The 18,450-nt window shown below is 36.3% G+C and overlaps 1 protein-coding gene across 15 annotated transcripts in view; it reads right to left on the bottom strand.

Moving 5' to 3' along the window:
* GRM7 (glutamate metabotropic receptor 7) overlaps nt 1–18,450 on the bottom strand; it is an 890,997-nt gene that overhangs the window by 675,725 nt on the left and 196,822 nt on the right. Inside the window, exon 2 of one of the 15 annotated variants that reach the window (XM_035274736.3) lies at nt 15–101. The exons of 13 other annotated variants lie outside the window; for them this stretch is intronic. In XM_035274736.3, coding sequence (XP_035130627.1) covers nt 15–38 — 24 coding nt within the window. In that variant the 5' untranslated portion in view covers nt 39–101. Of the gene's footprint in view, nt 1–14; nt 3,900–18,450 lie in introns of those variants that run through there. One more of the 15 variants, XM_078351529.1, reaches the window with a different exon arrangement.

Genomic DNA, 18,450 nt, shown 5'->3' with positions numbered 1-18,450 from the left:
CCTAGAAAACTTACTGTTATTCCTTGTTCTGGGCTCATCCTTCTAGAGGTCAATAGCCAGTTCCCATGTGAAATGATATTGTGCCATAATTTGACAAAATCCTGGAATACATGAAGTCTTATTATAGCCAATTATGTAGGCTGGCTATACAAAATTAAACAAGATAATAATATTTACTCATTATTTGTTTTTTTTTTAAATTGTGGTATTTTTTAGCTTGCTTTCCTTAGCTTCAGAGACATTCCCACTATCTGACATTAAATCAGTTACCTGTTCATTGTCTGTCTCTTCCACTGAAATGTAAACTCTTTGAGAACAAAAAACATGTTTATATTCTTTTCTGCTGTATTTCTACTTAGAATGATGCCCAACATATGCTTAATAAATAGTTGTTGAATCAATAAAGGTAGTAAGGAATTTAATAGTAAGATAGAAAGATGGCTACCCAAACTGTCTAATTAGTATATAGCAAGGAAAATACATATGCAATTTAATCCCATAAATAGTTTTCTAACTCCTGCATTTGTTCTCTGGCTGTTAGTCTCGAAATATACTACTTTAAGTGAGATAACATTGGAGACAACATCTATGAAAGCTTCTAGTATATAGTAAGAATTCAATAGGGAAGTTTAAGTATTCAACTGAAGCTTAACAGAACTCTCTGCTTGCTTCTAGTATCTTAAATGTAAAAGACCAAAGGCCACTAACTACTTTTATTGAATAGTATAAGAATTCCCTCTTTTTCTCCAGCTCTCTCTCTCTCTCTCTCACACACACACACACACACACACACACACACACACACACACAAATACATATGACATGAAGCCAGTAATACTTGTCTCCTCCATCACAGTCAGTCAATAAGACTTTGAAAAGTAATTAACCAAACTGGGTCTTAGTTGCCTCACAGGAAAATTTAAAGTACATATTATAATTGCCTGCCATTTCCAGTAATTTGTTTTTTATTTTTTGTTTTTATTTTTTATTGAGATAGGGTCTTGTTCTATGACCCATTTATGCCTCACTGCAGCCTTAACTGCCTGGGCTCAAGGGATCCTCCTACCTCACCCTCCCAAGTAGCTGGTACTACAGGTACATACCACCACACCTGGCTAAATTTTGTATTTTTTGTAGAGATAGGGTATCACTATATTGCTCAGACTGGTCTTAACTCCTGGCTTCAAGTGATCCTTCTGCGTTGGCTTCCCAAAGTGCTAGGATTACAGATGTGAGCCACAGTGCCCAGCTAGTAATTTATCTGAAGCCTAATATTGGCAGACAGTGGGAGAGGGTCCACCTTCTTAACAACCCCAAATATCTCAGTGGGATTCTGATAAATATGACCTCCCCCTTATCCAAAAGTAGCAGCAAGTCTTCTGACTTGAGCATACCAGAGCCCTCTACTGCTTCAGGATCTCAAGTGACTTGTAATCTAATTGGACATCCACATTCAAAGAACATTTTTACAACTGAAAACATCTACATAAAGCACAAACAATAAGAAGAAACTCTGAATACTAAGTGTCAGTCAGCATTTGATTGTTTAACACTGATCGGCTTATTTAAACCTTCCAATGAACCATTTTGTAGAAAAGCAAAGTGAGGTACAAAATGATTGTCAACTGTCCAAGACCCAAGTACCAAGTACTGGATTCTGGATTAAACCAAGAAGTGGTAACTAAAATGTTTGCTCTTAACATAACAGATAAAATAAGAAATGTGCCAGATTTATGATCAAATAAGGAACTATCTCTATTTAGGAGTTCTATCCTGAAGATAGCTAATTAGGTAGGCATAGAAAAGGTTAATTCAGGAGCTTCTAACTAGATTGTGTTCTGATGCATCATTAATTTTTTTATTTCATGGATTAAAAGAAACTTAAAAATGGTGCCTACTTGTAGACCCAGCTACTCCAGAGGCTGAGGCGGGATAGTAGCTTGAGCCCTGAAAGTGGAGGCTGCAGTGAGCTGAGATCATGCTACTTCACTCCAGCCTCAGAGACAGAGTAGGATTTCATCTCAAAATAAAATAAAATAAAATAAAAATAAATAAAAACTAAATACATCCTTCCATTTTACAAATGAGAAAACTGAGGTTGCAAGCCGCAAAGTAATACTGTATGATTACTTACAGTCTGATAATTGCAATATCACTCAGGAAAGAACTATCATACATTGTGCTAATGCAAAAACTTTACATAAAGTACCATGTAACATAAAGTAGCTACTGTATCATTCAGGGCTTCTAAAATTATCCTGAGTTTTAAAACTCAGTCAGCACCATGCTGTCAGAAACATTCATTCCTGACATTAAATGTCTAGCTTTAATTAAGTTATTTATACACATTTTACTCCAAATGTATTTGCTGAAAAGATAGAGCATATCAAAAACAAATCATGGGATTTTGCTATTCACTACAGCATCTCTCCCCCTGCACAAAAATGATTTAATGAGATAATGGGACTCTGGAAGGGAGTACAAATCCAAAAGGGAGTAGGCACTGCCAAAAAGGTCATTTCTTGATGCCCGCAGCAAAGGGAAATGTTCAAAATGGACTAGCATCAACACACCAGGAGGCACTTCATAATGTGCTTTGCAGCCATTTACAAGGTATTTTATGTGTTGTGTTTGATGAAAACAATAAACATCTTATATCAAATGGTAGAAATGATGTCTTATGGTTTTGCTACCTGCTGTGGCATCACTTTAAGTCACTGGAGAAACCTGGAGGATGTTTAAGTCCCAAAAGAAGGCCTCTAGTTATCAACATTTAGCAAATTCATTGGTTGCTCTAGCATAAAATTTTTCTCCCCCCTACCCCCACTTTTCTTTTTGTTTGTTATTTCACTGCCAGGCCTACAAATCAATCCTTTGGACACCTATTAACCTATAAAATTCCTCTATTCTTCTGCAGAGCTAAAGAATTTATATCGCTCAATTTGTACAGAATGCAAACTCAAAATAATGTTCCAAAGTAGAAAGTATACGATATCAGTTTGTTGGGACAAATAAATAATGACAGATACATTTAATATGTTAATTATTTGGAATCAAATTTTTAATGTTCATCACAGCATGTCTTCTCTATTCTATTTCTTTCTCTTTATGTAATTTCTTAAATGGCTGTTTTTAAAAATCTCTGTAATAGAACTCCCTGATAGTTTAGGATATTAAGAAGCTAAATTCATTTTCTGAAGCACTTCAAAGACTCATAGCTGACCTTGAGTTAACAACCCATATATGATAGATGATCACTTCCTAAATCTTAGAGTTTCTTGCCCTCTCTTCTGTATCTATTTTATTTTATTACCTGTCATTAGTTTGTAGTTTGAGTTCCTTAAACATAATCAATGGCAGAGACAGAGTTTTCTGTATATATGCTCATGGAATATGATTCTCTTTCTTTGGCCAGGAATACTATCAACTCTCCATGGCCACACTAATAAGTTTTGTCTATTGATATTTTAAGAATAACTCAGGCAATATCAATGAATTAGGCAGTTATCAGGGCTGAGTGTTAGCTGACTGAAGCCTTCAGTTTGAGAAGGGGGGTTGGAGGCCTCTAGTGGCATCATTGTGTGGGAATATTCTTGCATTGTGAAAGAATGCTATAAACAAGAAGCTCTTCCTTGTTTCATCCATCCATCCCACTATCGCACTCTCAATGTTACACATTCAAGCCAAGATCACACTCTTGCCACCTCCTAATAGGTCTCTATCTCCAGAAAGGTTTTCCTCAGTTCACATCTTTTTTTTTTTTTTTTTTTTAAAAAGAAAGAAAGGAAGAAAAAGAAATAAAAGAAGAAAGAGAGAGAAAGAAAGAAAAAAAAAGAATAAAAGAGAGAAAGAAAGAGGAAGAGAAAGAGGGAGAGAGAACGGGAATCTTGCTCTATTGCCCAGGCTAGAATGCAGTCTAAAAATGGGTATTAAAAACCTCTTTTATGCCAATAAATGTGCTTAACAATGGAGACAGGAAGGAATAAGGGAGGAAAATAACAAACAAGCAGTCAACCAATATTTCATTTAAACCTGTGAAATGCTGTGCAATTGCTGAGGAGTGATTTACTTCCAATATTGTGGTCACTATTAGAATAGGTATGATGTGAAACTGAGAAAAACGTGTGTTTTGGATGTGGATTTGGGGGTGGAGAGTTCTGTAAATGTTTATTAAGTTTACTTATTTCAGGTCTGAGTTCAAGTCCTGGATATCCTTGTTAATTTTTGGTCTCGTTGATCTGTCTAATATTGACAATGTAGTGTTAAAGTCTCCCTTTATTACTATGTGGGAGTCTAAGTCTCTTTGTAAGTCATTAAGAACTTGCCTTATGCATCTGGGTGTTCCTGTATTGGGTACGTATATATTTAGGATCGTTAGCTCTTCTTGTTGCATTGATCTTTTTACCATTATGTAATGTCCTTCTTTGTCTCTTTTGGTCTTTGCTGCTTTAAAGTCTATTTTGTCAGAGACGAGAATTACAACTCCTTTTGTATTTTTTCTCTCCTTGTGGTTGGTAAATCTTCCTCCATCCCTTTGTTTTGAGTCTTTGTGTATCCTTGCATGTGAGATGGGTCTGGATGTAGCATACCAATGGGTTTTGACTTTTTATCCAATTTGCCTGCCTGTGTCTTTTGATTGTGGCATTTAGTCCATTTAAATTTGGGATTGACACATTTTTCAAACTAATCTTTCTCGGTGGCTTCCCCTTGTCACAAACAAACACCCAAATCTTCATTTTCCATCACCATTCTCAAATTCTACTTACCACAGGTTTATTCACTTAAAATGTGTTTTACCCCTCTTTTAATCCATCTTTTTTTAATTCAATATTAATTTAAGACCAGGTATGGTGGCTTATGCCTATAATCCCAGCAATTTAGGAGGCTAAGGCTGGTGGATCACCTGAGGTCAGGAGTTCAAGACTGGCCTGACCAATGTGATGAAACTATATCTCTGCTAAAAATACAAAAATTAGCCAGATGTGGTGGAGCATGCTTGTAATCCCAGCTACTTGGGAGACTGAGGTAGGAGAATCACTTGAATCTGGGAGGTGGAGATTACACTGAGCTGAGATTACGCCACTGCACTCTAACCTGGGCAACATAGGGAGACTCTATCTCAAAATAATAATAATAATAGCAATTTAAGCATTTAATGTGGTCTTCTAGCATTACTCTAGTCAGGGCTATCTCACAACATCCCTTGAAATGTAGTTAGTCCCTAACTATAAGCTCCTGCCTTATTGGTATCTCTTTCTCTGACAACTAAAAATGTAAGGTTGTAACAGATGTAGCTTAGTTTACAAACTCTTGAACAACATTTTTAAGACAATTCGAATGTTACTGTTTTTCCTGAATGAGTATATAATTCCATGCTTATGTTAACTGTCATGGTGCTTAGTCACTTACTGCCTTAAATTTTAATTTTCCTTTGCATGTTCCCCCACATTTCTGCTTGAAGAGCAGCAGATAAATTATACACAACCCTTCTGCTTCTCCCACAGCTCATAGTCAGCATTTTGGCTGAATGAACACAATTAAATGAGAAACAATATCCCTTTACAGTATGTTTGGAGAATTATAGAAGAAATACAAACAGCCTTAAAAGAAACTGGTTATACAAAACAACTCTATTATATGGAACTGCAGCTGATGCAAGAAAATTACATAATATTATTAAGTCTTTACTTTTGTACCTTTCTTATTGATTTTATGACCTGTTATTTTATTTATAACATTTCTTTATTCTATTTTCTCTCCTATAAATTTTATGTTATCCCTGACACTACTGAATTCTGTAAGGCACTGGGTGCACGCTCTTTGAAATAAAATAAACTCTATCTACCCAATGAAGCTGGAATTTTCCAAAAGAGATACTTTTAACTAAAACAATTAGAAAACAGAGATATTAAAACAAAAGTAATGGGAAGTGTCCAGATCTTTTGTTGTTGTTGTTTGGTAACTGACATTTGCTTTTGGTTGGACTGGGCTTGTCTCTTCTCAGCTTGAGCAATAATGGAAGCAGTCTTTGCTTTTAAGAGGACAGCTGTGTGTACACCCTCACAGGACATCGTCTTTGCCAAAGTCATCAGTTTAGACTATTTAGAAAAGTTGTAACTAAATTCTTCTTACAAATTTCTGTGTCATGCCTTATGAGTTCCTCCAAAATAGTAGTTTTCAATCCTTAAATCTTTGGGTCAAGAGGTGGAGGGCCCTGTCACTCACGCCCCTTGCTCCTGCTGTTATAACTCACACCACTGGTGCTCCGTGAATGAGAAATGAGTGAACCTCCAGATCCTTGCGGCTTCAGATAGTTTTAGAGGCAGAAGGAATGAACAAAAGGATTCATTCAGCAATCCACGTTTGTTTTTAAAGTGGAGAGGTTGTAACCAAGTGTTCCCTGAGGCCACACTTTTAGATGATCTCTGGCCCCTATCTCTCATCACTGGCACTAAAAATCTAGCCATTTTAAAAGAAAAAAAAAGTAGATAATATCCCATTTACAGTCATTACACTGTTTCTGTCATTTAAGAATTCCATTTACATTCCAAATTCTTAACTTCATAATCTATTTTAGATTCTTGCTTACAGATGTTTAGATTGAAACATTGTCTTAGCTTTTCCTTCAAGGAATATTTTAGTTTAATGCCCTTTTTTGCAATTAGTTTCACATTTACTTCCCTGATTCTGGCAACTATGAAGAAAGGATGGACCGAATTTCTCTTCTAGCAGGAGTGTCCTCTGTGGGACAGCTCAATCCCATGTCCTAGGAATGGAGAAAAGGTACTGAACCTGGAAGACTGGACTGCACATTAGTTAACAATTAACTCCTATGGATCATCCACAGGTTCATTGCTAAATCCTTCATAGTAATTTTCTTGGTATAATTGTTAACTAAGGACTATCATTCTCATTTTATAGATAGGAACACTGAGGTTTAGAAATGTTAGCTAGTTTGCCCAATGATACACAGTCATAAGCAGCAGAGAACCCAGGCCTGTCTGGACGCAAAACTCACTTATTTATTTCATTGTTTTGCCCTCTAAACCACATTGCCTCTCTTATAAGTATTAGACAAAGTTGGCAATGATGGTGTTTTCACAACAATACTAATAAAGTCGTTACAAATCTACATAATGACTTAATTCTCACTACCTTTGAGATAGGTAGCAAGGTATCATTGATAAGTTATGGATAAAGGAATAAATTTTATAAACTCTTGGACATGGATGAATCTGGAGAACGTCATCCTCAGCAAACTGACACAAGAACAGAAAATGAAACACTGCATATTCTCACTCATAGGAGGGTGATGAAAAATGAGAACACATGGACACAGAAAGGGGAGTACTAAACACTGGGGTCTATTGGGGGGAAAAGGGGAGGGCCAGTGGGAGGGGGAGGTGGGGAGGGATAGCCTGGGGAGAAATGCCAAATGTGGGTGAAGGGGAGAAGGAAAGAAAAGCACACTGCCATGTGTGTTCCTACGCAACTGTCTTGCATGCTCTGCTCATGTACCCTAAAACCTAAAATTCAATAAAAAATTTAAAAAAAAAAATTTTATAAACTCTTTTGCTAGAGTCCTTGTACCGCATCTATAAAACACCTGCCCTAAAGAGCTCTCAGCTCTCAGAACGTGTATTTATTTACTTCCTCTCTTTCATCTCTGTACTCACGGCTTTGAAACACAAAGTATTGACTTACAATAGTGCTTAAAATTTTAGTTCTGGGGACCAATTTTATCAAGGAATAAAGATATTTAAAAGTCTATGTCTTTCTTTTCCTTCAGTTGCCTCTTAAGTCGCTAGATCCTGAAAGTTACTTTCTTTCAGCTGTAAATAAACTTGTCTTTTCCCTAGCTATCACCTGACAAAAGGTCATGAAACCCATAAGTAATTTTGTAGTTGGGGTAAAAAAATGTTCATATTCTAGAATAGAATATATACATTAACTTAGCAGAGAACTTGGCACAAATCAGGTATAATCATTAGTTGCATCCAAAAATTTTAAGTACTATAATGTAATTAAGATAAACATGTATTTGCAGGAGGGGAGCGATGTGTTCCACAAAGTTTAATATTTCAGGATGATTGCTCAATCTAGCAATCCAAGAATAATAGCCAAATATCTTAAACATTAAATACATTTCTTAATCATAGAAGAAAGGACATGCTTATCAATCAATTGAAGGTTGTTTTTGAAAAGTTACCCCTAAAAAATGCGAGTTTTTCGCTTTCTTTTGTTTTATTGTGGCCCCTGTAATTTCTTCTTATTATTACTTTTTGCCATTCATAGCCTTATCCAGGAAATGTGTCTGTTCAATGTCTTTACTTACTGCTGGAAGGAATACAAGAATGGCAGCTACGCAAACTGAAATCCAGATCAGCCACAGAAACAACAGCATTGGCTTCTCCATTTGACCAAGCCAACAGCCAGAGTGACCTCTAAGTGAAGTGAACTTTCCTTTCCTGAGATTTTGAACCTGGATTGTTCCTTTTTTCAGTCTGTTATCCTTTTCTTAAGCAAGTGTAACAAGAAAGGACAAAAATGAGACTAGCTCTTTATTTTCCTCACTTCATGAACACCTGCTAAAGTCTTGCTGCTTTCTACTCTTCCAACTCTCTAGAATCTTTCAGAGCTCCTCTTGGGTAAGAGAAATGAATGGAGCACTGGGCAGGAAATGTTGATGTGGAGCTCTAGGGGTTGGCAAACATCAAGTTGCACAGAAATCACCAGGGTCTTAAGCAACTATCACAAAGTATGTGAAAGATATCCTTGGAGATATTTTTCTTTTTTCATACATTGCTCAGTTTGGCCTTCTAGAAACCCAGTGTTCTCACTATTTTAATATAACAAAACTCCTGAATACTCAAATTTAGCTAAGCTTCACTGACCTGTGGTTTAAAAATATGGTGTGTTTAAAAGGAACACTAACTTGTGTTTTTATAGGATTTTTTATTTTAAAATATACATTTATAAGCAGATATAAATTTATACAAACATATACCCTCATACATATTTATTTATTCTCATAAAGAATCATTTGGCATGTTCATGCTAGATAAATTCAAAATGCAAGCAACTTCGAAAGGTAAGGCAGTGATTCAGCAGACTCAGTATAGCTCCAATGAACATAACTAGAATCAATCCAGTGATACTAATGTGTCTAATTACTGCTAGTGTCTGTGGTTGCACCTATCAATCATTAAACATGTTAGTATCACTGAATCTTTTCTTCAAATAAAATAATTTTTGCAAATTTTAGACCAGGAAAGAACACTTACTATCCTCATCAAATCAAAGACAAGTCGCTAGTACTCAAAGTTTACTTACCATAATAATTTCTATCACATTGTATTTTAGTAACTATATATCACCAATTGTTTATAACTATTCACAAATTTTCATCTTTAAAATATGCTGACATTTCTGTTGGGTTTGAACAGCCCATGATAATTTCCAACAACTAAAAAAGATCCATATTCCAAGAAATGGGAGTAGGTTTCACATCTAGCTGAAAGGGTATGCATATTTTTCTAGCACACATTTCCCCAGTAAGAGGTTTAAAGAAGCCACTGAAGCCCTCCAAGTATGTTTAACTTGATAGTTACCTACTATACCAACCACTCAAATACCTCTTACTACTATGCCAACCACTCAAATATCACTCAAATAACTTTCGAGTAAAAACTGAACTAAACAGACCTTTATTCACTTTCAAAGACACTGAAAGTTATTCTAGTTCCCAACTCTTCCTTCTTAGTTTGCCAATAGGGAAACTCTAGATCTTCAGAACATACCAAAACCATATTCAAGACAGAGCTGTACAACTATGATTGTTATTAACTATGTAGAGAATAATGTCGTTACTTAGATTCTTAATTCTCTACCAAGTCAAATAAAACTACTTATCTCATTATAAATTCAGGCATATTATTATTTGAAAAATAAAGAACATTTTGATTATTTAAGAAGAAAGATGTATTATATTTCAAACAATGGGGAAATAGATAACATGATACATAACTCAGGTATGTAGAGTTGATAAAAGATGAAGTTATATATCAGCAGCCAATATAACTTTCAGCCTGGGCTGTTTAAAATTAAATTAATTGGTACAAATTAGGCTGAGCCAATTCCAAAAAGGTCTGATGTGAAACAGATTTCACATACTATTAGGATCCTTGCTACTATCTCCATTAAAATGCCACTCCATGGACCCAGCCCCTTAGCAAGCTATTAAATCAGATATGGAGTACTACCTGAGGATATGAAATGCTCCTGACACCTTTGTCTTTCCAGGTAATAATGGAATAATTTTTAATTTCTGGGCTCATTAAAATACACTTAGTCATTTAAGAGATTCTATTAGGTGATCCACAGCATATGACAAGTTGAAGGAATTAGTCTTGGGAAAAAATTATCAATTCACTTTTCTTGAGCTAATTTCTAAAATGCTGCCCTAAATAGTTCTTTAATCTCTACAGGTCCTCTTCTAATTTCATTTCCTGAATAAAGAAATCCCAAATGAGAAAACATAAGTCAACATACAGCAATTTAAACAGATTTATTAAGAGTGACTCCAGACTTGAATATTCAATTGCCTAGCCAAGAGCTCTACTTGGGTATCTAATAGACACATCACAGTAAGTACACCTAGAACTAACCTGATCCTCATTTCACCAGCTCCTCCCAGGATCTTCTCTCAGCACACAGCAAATGGATTCTACCAGTTTCTTAGTTCAAAAACCTCACTGTTATCCTTTTCTCATACATACTTCACACAAAACTATCAGTCAATCTGATGAGCTGTAACTTCCACATATATCCCTAATATTACTACTTCTTATTCCCTTCCAAACTATTGATGACCCATGGCAAGGTTCTCAAACTTTGATGAGCATCAGAGCTTTCTAGGAGACTTGTTGCAACACAGATTCCTGGGCCCTACCTACCACTACAGTCTCTGATTCAGAAGGTCTGGGATAGAGCCCAGGTGATGTTGCTGTCGCTGCCCCAGAAACCATGCTTGAGAATCTCCATCCTGTACTAAGTCACCATTGCCTGTTGTCTACACTATTTCATATATGTCCTTCTGTCTTCTCTTTTTCAGCCCTTGCTCCCTTGGAGTCTGTTTTCCAGAGTAGTCCAAATAATTTGTTTTAAATCTAAGTTACATTTTGTTACTCCTCTACTCAGATCCCTACCTGCTGCCTCCATGGTTCCCATCTTATCCAGAGATGAAACTGAAGTCTATATAATGACTTATGTGACTTTATGGAATCAACTTCACCTTTTATCTCTCTAAAATTTCTTATTTTTCTCTAGCTACACTGAAGGATGCTTCATGAACATTCAAACACATTTCCATTTTACTGGGGCTCAGGTTGCTGGTGCTTCTACCTCATAACCCTCAGTCTCCACATTTTGGAAAGGTGCATTCCCTCACCATGCTCATGTGACACCTCATCAGAAAGACCTTTAATTTTCTTCATGGCACTCACAGAGAATACATTTAAAATTTAGTAAATGTATGTGATATTTATTTCTTGCGTGTCTCCTCCTATGAAAATATAAGTCATCGGCCGGGCGCGGTGGCTCATGCCTGTAATCCCAGCACTTTGGGAGGCCGAGGCAGGCGGATCATGATATCAAGAGATTGAGACCATCCTGGCCAACATGGTGAAACCCCGTCTCTACTAAAAATACAAAAAACAGCCAGGCATGGTGGCATGTGCCTGTGGTCCCAGCTACTCGGGAGGCTGAGGCGGAAGAATTGCTTGAATCCAGGAGGCGGAGGTTGTATTGAGCCAAGACAGCACCACTGCACTCCAGCCTGGCAATAGAGCAAGACTCCGTCTCAAAAAGAAAAGAAAATATAAGTCATCGCAAGAACAGAGACTTAGCCCAGTTTCACCACCACTAGAGATCACCTGGAACAGGATCTCAAACAAAGCAGCTGGCTACATATTACTGGATGAATCAGTGAAAAGAAATGAATGTAGGCCTACAGAAAGAGTGATGAATTAGCAAGAACACCAACTGTGTTTCCACATCAAGAACTCTGTTAGATACTTATGATATAGTGTTCAAACCTGCCTAGGAGATACTGCAGGTTTGGCTCCAGACCACCACAGTAAAGTGAGTCACATGATTTTTTTTGTTGTTGTTTCCCAGAGCACAGGAAGATTGTGTTTACACTATATTGTAGTATATCAAGTGTGCAATAGTACTATGTATAAAAATGTGCATACCTTAATTTAAAAATACTTTACTGCTAAATAATCCTAACAGTCATCTGAGCCTTCAGCAAGTTGTAGTATTTTTGCTGGTGCAGGGTCTTGCCTCGATGTTGATGGCTGCTGACTGATCAGGGTGGTCATTGCTGAAGGTTGGGGTGGCAGTGGCAGTTTCTTAAATTAAGGCAACAATGAAGTCTTCCTTTCATGAAATATTTATCTGTAGCATACAATGCTGTTTAATAGCATTTTATCCTCTGTAGAATGTCTTTCAAAAGTGGAGTCAATTCTCTCAAACCCTGCCACTGTTTTGTTAACTAAGTTGATGTACTATTCTAAATACTTTGTTGTAATTTCAACACTATTCACAGCATCTTTACCAGGAGTAGATTCCGTCTCAAGAAACCACTTTCTTTGCTCATACATAAGAAGGAATTCCTCATTCATTCAAGTTTATTATGACATTGTAGCAAAGAAAATTACCCACATCTTCAAACTCCACTTTTAATTCTTGTTCTCTTGCAATTTCCACCACATCTGCAGTTAACTTCTTCCACTGATGTCTTGAACCCCTCAAAGTCATCCATGAGGGTTGGAATCAATTTCTTCCACACTTCTGTTTATGCTGATATTTTGACATTTCTCATCTAGAATAATAAATTCTTTCCAGAGGGTTTTCAATTTACCTTGCCCAGATCCACTGGAGGAAGCACTATCTATGGCAGCTATAGCTTTATGAAATGTGCTTCTTTAATATAAGTCTTAAATAATAAGATTTGAAAGTCAAAGTTACTCCTTGGTCCATACACTATACAATGAATGTTGTGTTAGCAACCATGAAAATATGAATTTCCCTTTAAATTTTCATGAGAGCTTTTGGGTGACAAGGGCATTGTCAGCAGTAATTTCTTAAAGGTAATCTTTTTTTTTACTGAGCAGTAGATCTCAACAGTGGACTTAAAATGCTGTAAACAATTGTGCTGCCATCCAGGTTTTGTTGTTTTGCTTCTAGAGCACAGACAGGCAGAGTAGATTTATCATAAGTCTCAAGGACCCCAGGATCTTCAAAATGATAAATCAGCACTGTCTTCAACTTAAAGTCAACAGCTGTATTAAGCTCCTAACAAGAGACTCAACTTGTCTTTTGAAGCTCTGAAGCCAGGTATTGATTTCTCTATACCTCTGAAAGTCCTAGATGGCATCTTCTTTCAACAAGAGGCTGTTTTATCTACAGTGAAAATACATTGTTTGGTGTAGTAATCTTCCTTTATTAACTCAGGTCTGGATAAATTGCTGCTACTTCTACAACAGCATTTGCTGCTTCACCTTGCATTTTTATGTGATGGAGATGCATTTATTTTTTTTTTGTGAGATGGAGTTTCATTCTTGTTACCCAGGCTGGAGTGCATTGGCACAATCTTGGCTCACTGCAACCTCCGCCTCCTGAGTTCAAGCAAGTCTCCTACCTCAGCCTCCCGAGTAGCTGGGATCACAGGCGCACACCACCATGCCCAGCTAATTTTTGTATTTTTAGTAGAGATGGGCTTTCACCTTGTTGACCAGGATGGTCTCGATTTCTTGACCTCATGATCCACCCGCCTCAGCCTCCCAAAGTGCTGGGATTACAGGCGTGAGTCACCGTGCCCAGCTGGAGGTGCATTTTTAAGATTTTTTTCCTTAAATCTTATGAACCAACTCCTGCTAGCTCCAAACTTTTCTTCCACAGCTTTCTCAGTTATTTCAGCCTTTGCAGAATTGAAGATAATTAGGAACTTGTTTTGAATTAGGCTTTCACTTAAGGGAATATTGTGGTTGGTTTGATCTTCTAACCAGACCACTCAAACATTCTCCATTTCAGCAATAAAGCAGATTCACTTGTATATCATTTGCATCTACTGGAGTAGTAGTTTTAATGTCCTTCAAGAATTTTTCTTTTGCATTCATAACTTGGCTGTTTAGTATGAGACCTAGCTTTTGACCTATCTCAGCTTTTGACATGCCTTTCTCACTAAGTTTAATCATGTCTAGCTTTTGATTTAAAGTGAGAGACATGTGATTCTTCCTTTCACTTGAACAATTAAAGGTCATTGTAGGGTTATTAACTGGTCTCTCTTAATTATTATTGTGTCTCAGAAAATAGGGAGGCCTAGGGACAGGGAGAAATGCAGGCATATCCAGTCAATGGAATAGTCAGAACACACACGAGATTGATTAAGTTTGCTGTCTTACATGGATACGGTTTGTGGTGCCCCAAAATAATTGCAATAGTAACATCAAAGATCACTGATCACAGATAATCATGATAGGCATAATAAAATGAGAAAATTTTAAATGTTGTGAGAATAACCAAAGTGTGACATAGAGATATGAAGTGAGCACATGATCTTATGAAAATGGTGTTAGGAAGTGGACTGGCTTGACACAGGATTGCCAGAGACCTTCAATTTATAAAAAGTAATATCTGAAAGATGCAAAAGTGAAGCATGAAGAAACAAGATATGCCGGTACTTATGTCCTACAAGGACTCTGTACCGTAATTATTTTTATAAATGGTGTGGAGACAATAAGAGGGGGGTTCAGAGAAGTTACACAAAGTAACTTTTAATAACACAGGTGTAAGCGGATGCATAGGAAATCGCGTGAAGTCTTTCTGATTGTGTAGCTTAAGCCTATGTTGTTTTTAACTCCATTATGCAATGAATGAATGAATTGAATTAGATTATTTCATTTGCTCAATATTTTGAGCATCAATTAAATATCAAGCCTTATCTAGGTATATGGCACACAGGGACAATTTTAAAAAGAAGTCCCTGTTTATAATCTGGCAGAGGGAAAAGACAATACAATTGCCATATATGTATGTCATATATGTATGAAAATTGTGTTGTCTTTTTAATTTATGTATGTGTGGATACATATATATAATAATCATGTATATATAAAGATATAAATATGTATGTATAAATACTTATATACCTAATGTTTATATATAAATAGACATATGTGTGTGTTTTTATATATGCATACACACATATATACATATAGGTCTACTTATGAGATGAGGTAAAGCTCAGATAGAATATAATAGTCCTAGAAGAATACAGTATATAAGAAAGGGCATTGTGCTAGATTTGGGAATTTAATTTTGACTATGAAACATCTAAGAAAATATGCCAAGTAAATCATTTTGCCTATCACTTTGAAGCTCAGAATGAAAACCTGACTTGAAGATTCACATTTCAGACTTGTGGTAGAAGAGCTGGTCAATAATTTCATGACTGAATCACATCACCAAGGCGAAATGTACACAGAGGGGAGATAGAACCAAATGTGGCAAAGGGAAACGCTAGAATTTTAGAGTCCAAAGGAAATGTGTTTCCTGTAAAGTATGTAACCATGTTAGAAGTGCTGAATAATTAGATTGAGACTTTGGAAAAAGTCAATGAAACTTAAAAACGCTGCAGTAACTGATGATTACATATTTTGGGAGGAGTTTTCTGGGAAAAAGACAGTTTAGAGAGGTTTGTGGAGTGAGTAGGAAGGAAAGAAATAGAGACACTATAAAATAGATTTTAATGGGACAGCTTAAGGAAGTTGCAGAGAAATTGTTTTTAGAAGCTTGGCTGTAATGAGCGGAAAGAATTGGGGTGACTATATTAAGGAAATCCATTAACTCTTTGTTTCACGTAAATGCCATTCATTAAGTAAACTCTGACATCAGAATTTCCAGCTAGAAAAACAAATGACTAAACACTTTTTGAATACTTGCTCCATGTCAGAAATTATACTAGGTTCTGTTGTAAGCATGACCATCTGGGATTCACACAAGACACCAACATGTGTGGAGTTACCAAAACCATTAAATAACATAAGTAAAATTACTTTTCTAAAAATGATAATCCAAGGCCTCTATTCAACACATATCTCAAAATTCATATTCTATCAACCCTGCTAAATATTTCACCATCACAGGTTAACTCATCCTTATCCATTTCTCTATTCCAATTAAATTCTTCTCCTGCCCACTCCAGTCCTTTCCTTGTTACTTCTATTCCATTGTTGTCTAATTGCCTACTAGGCATGGTGTTTAGTTACCCATATCCAATTCAGAAATACTCTAGGGTCAATATTAATTATTTTTAAATTTAAAAAATGTGAACTCTTTCAAACTTACTAGTCATTCGTACAGGTCTCCAGTTTTTATTCCAACAGTCATTGCTAACTGCTTAAAAAGGTTGAAATAAGATGTTTCTATTTTAGCGCTGTCTTGAATTTATGAAGTATCATTCTTTTAAAGAGCACAGTGACCTTTATCATCTATCCTCACAATATCTGTAGAAGAACAAGCATTATTCTCATTTAACAGCTGACAAAATAGATACAGAAGGTGAACCGACTCCATTAGACGGTGTTCCTTTACTCTTGCTAAGCAGTGACCTTACACTGTAAAATTCTTTCTACAATGTGTGCCTTTTAGAAAAAAGAGGTATTCTAATTATGGTTAACAACCAAAACCTCGAGGTCTGGGCCATTGCTTTAACGTAGAACAGAAGGTTAAATGAACATAAAGAACATAATTCAGTTTACTACTAGCATTACACAGGATACAACAAATATTAAAAGAATGTAGCATTCATGATTTCTTAAGTTTCTGATTAACAAAGAATTTGTTTTTTGGCTTAGTTCTTTAAAAGAAAATTTTCTCAAAAATGATACCGTATTTTTTATAACTTTCTCACTTTGAAAATAGTGACTACCTCATTCCAATAGCAACTATTTACTCTACTTACCACAACCAAGAAATGAAAAAAAAAAAACAAAATCTCAGAACTCCAAGAGGACTCAGAAAATGACAATAGGTGGGAAGCCTACATTTCTTCCCCATTTGATTTCACAAAATTCCTTTACTAAGTCATTCATTATTCAGAATATGGCTACACCTTACAAATTAAACAATTTGCAATGACCATAGTATGCTGTAGCTCCTGTCACTCCATGAGTAAATTCTATCCATCATTCCATATGGTTTGGCTTTAATTTTAATTAAGTATGGTTTGGTTTTAATTTCATGTAAAACCTTCCAGGTTTCCACTAAATTCTGAGTTTTCTGAGAAATCCTAATACAGGCATGGCTGAGCAAAAACATGAGGGAGTGATTATTGTAGCTCTAGTATTCAAGCGCTTTGAGGGCAGCATCTCAATTAACCACAAAATTCAGTAACTCTACATTGCTGTACTAGCATCATCAGTCGTAATCTATCCCAGTGCTTCTTTAACTATAATATGCAAATACCCCAAGGGGCTTATTAGAATGCAGATTATTGGATCCATAGGCCTTAGGCAGGGCCTGTGATTCTGCATTTCTAACAAGTTTCTGGATGATGATGATGTGTAGACCACAAAGTGCACTTGGCCTACCTAGGCTGTCACTGGGGAAATCAAAGCTGGGATAATTTGTATACATGGTACATGGCTGACTACAGAACTGATAATGATACCAGAATTCATCACCAGCTTTAGTTGGAAACCCTCCACTTTTCACCAGGGTTCAGCAAGCTATGGTCTGCAGGCAGCACTGAAACACAATCAGGCCCATTCGTTTACCCAATGCCTGGGCTGTTATTTGTTCATACTACCTGAGGGCAGAGTTGAGTTGATTATGACAGAGACAGTATGGCCGGCAAAGCCTAATATATTTATTATTTGGTTCTTTTCAGAAAAACTTGCCAACCTGTGCTTTAAATCATAGCAATGGATTATCATAGTAATTTGTTTCAAATTCCCAGAGCCATATATAAAGTGATATGGAACAAATGTTTAGAATCCATTAGTCAAAAATAATAGCTCCCATTTTTCACTTCCTATCATCTACAACTTTCATAACACAATTTTCTTTTACTTGTGCATAAAATCTTTTTATTATTATAATTTGAGTTCTGGGATACCTGTGCAGAACATGCAGGTTTGTTACATAGGTGTACACATACCATGGTGTTTTGGTTCACCTATCTACAGTAGGTATTTCCCTAATGACATCCCTCTCCTAACCCCCACACCTCAACAGGCCCCAGTGTGTGATATTCCCTCCATGTGTCGATATGTTCTCATTGTTCATCTCCCACTTATGAGTGAGTACATGCAGTGTTTGGTTTTCTGTTCCTGTGTTAGTTTGCTGAGAATGATGGTTTCTGGCTTCATCCAGGTCCCTGCA

The sequence above is a fragment of the Callithrix jacchus genome, chromosome 15, assembly GCF_049354715.1.
Source record: "Callithrix jacchus isolate 240 chromosome 15, calJac240_pri, whole genome shotgun sequence".
Taxonomy (NCBI): Eukaryota; Metazoa; Chordata; class Mammalia; order Primates; family Cebidae; genus Callithrix; species Callithrix jacchus.
The sequence above is the reverse complement of the archived record's forward strand: the minus strand, read 5'-3'. Positions and strand labels throughout refer to the sequence as shown.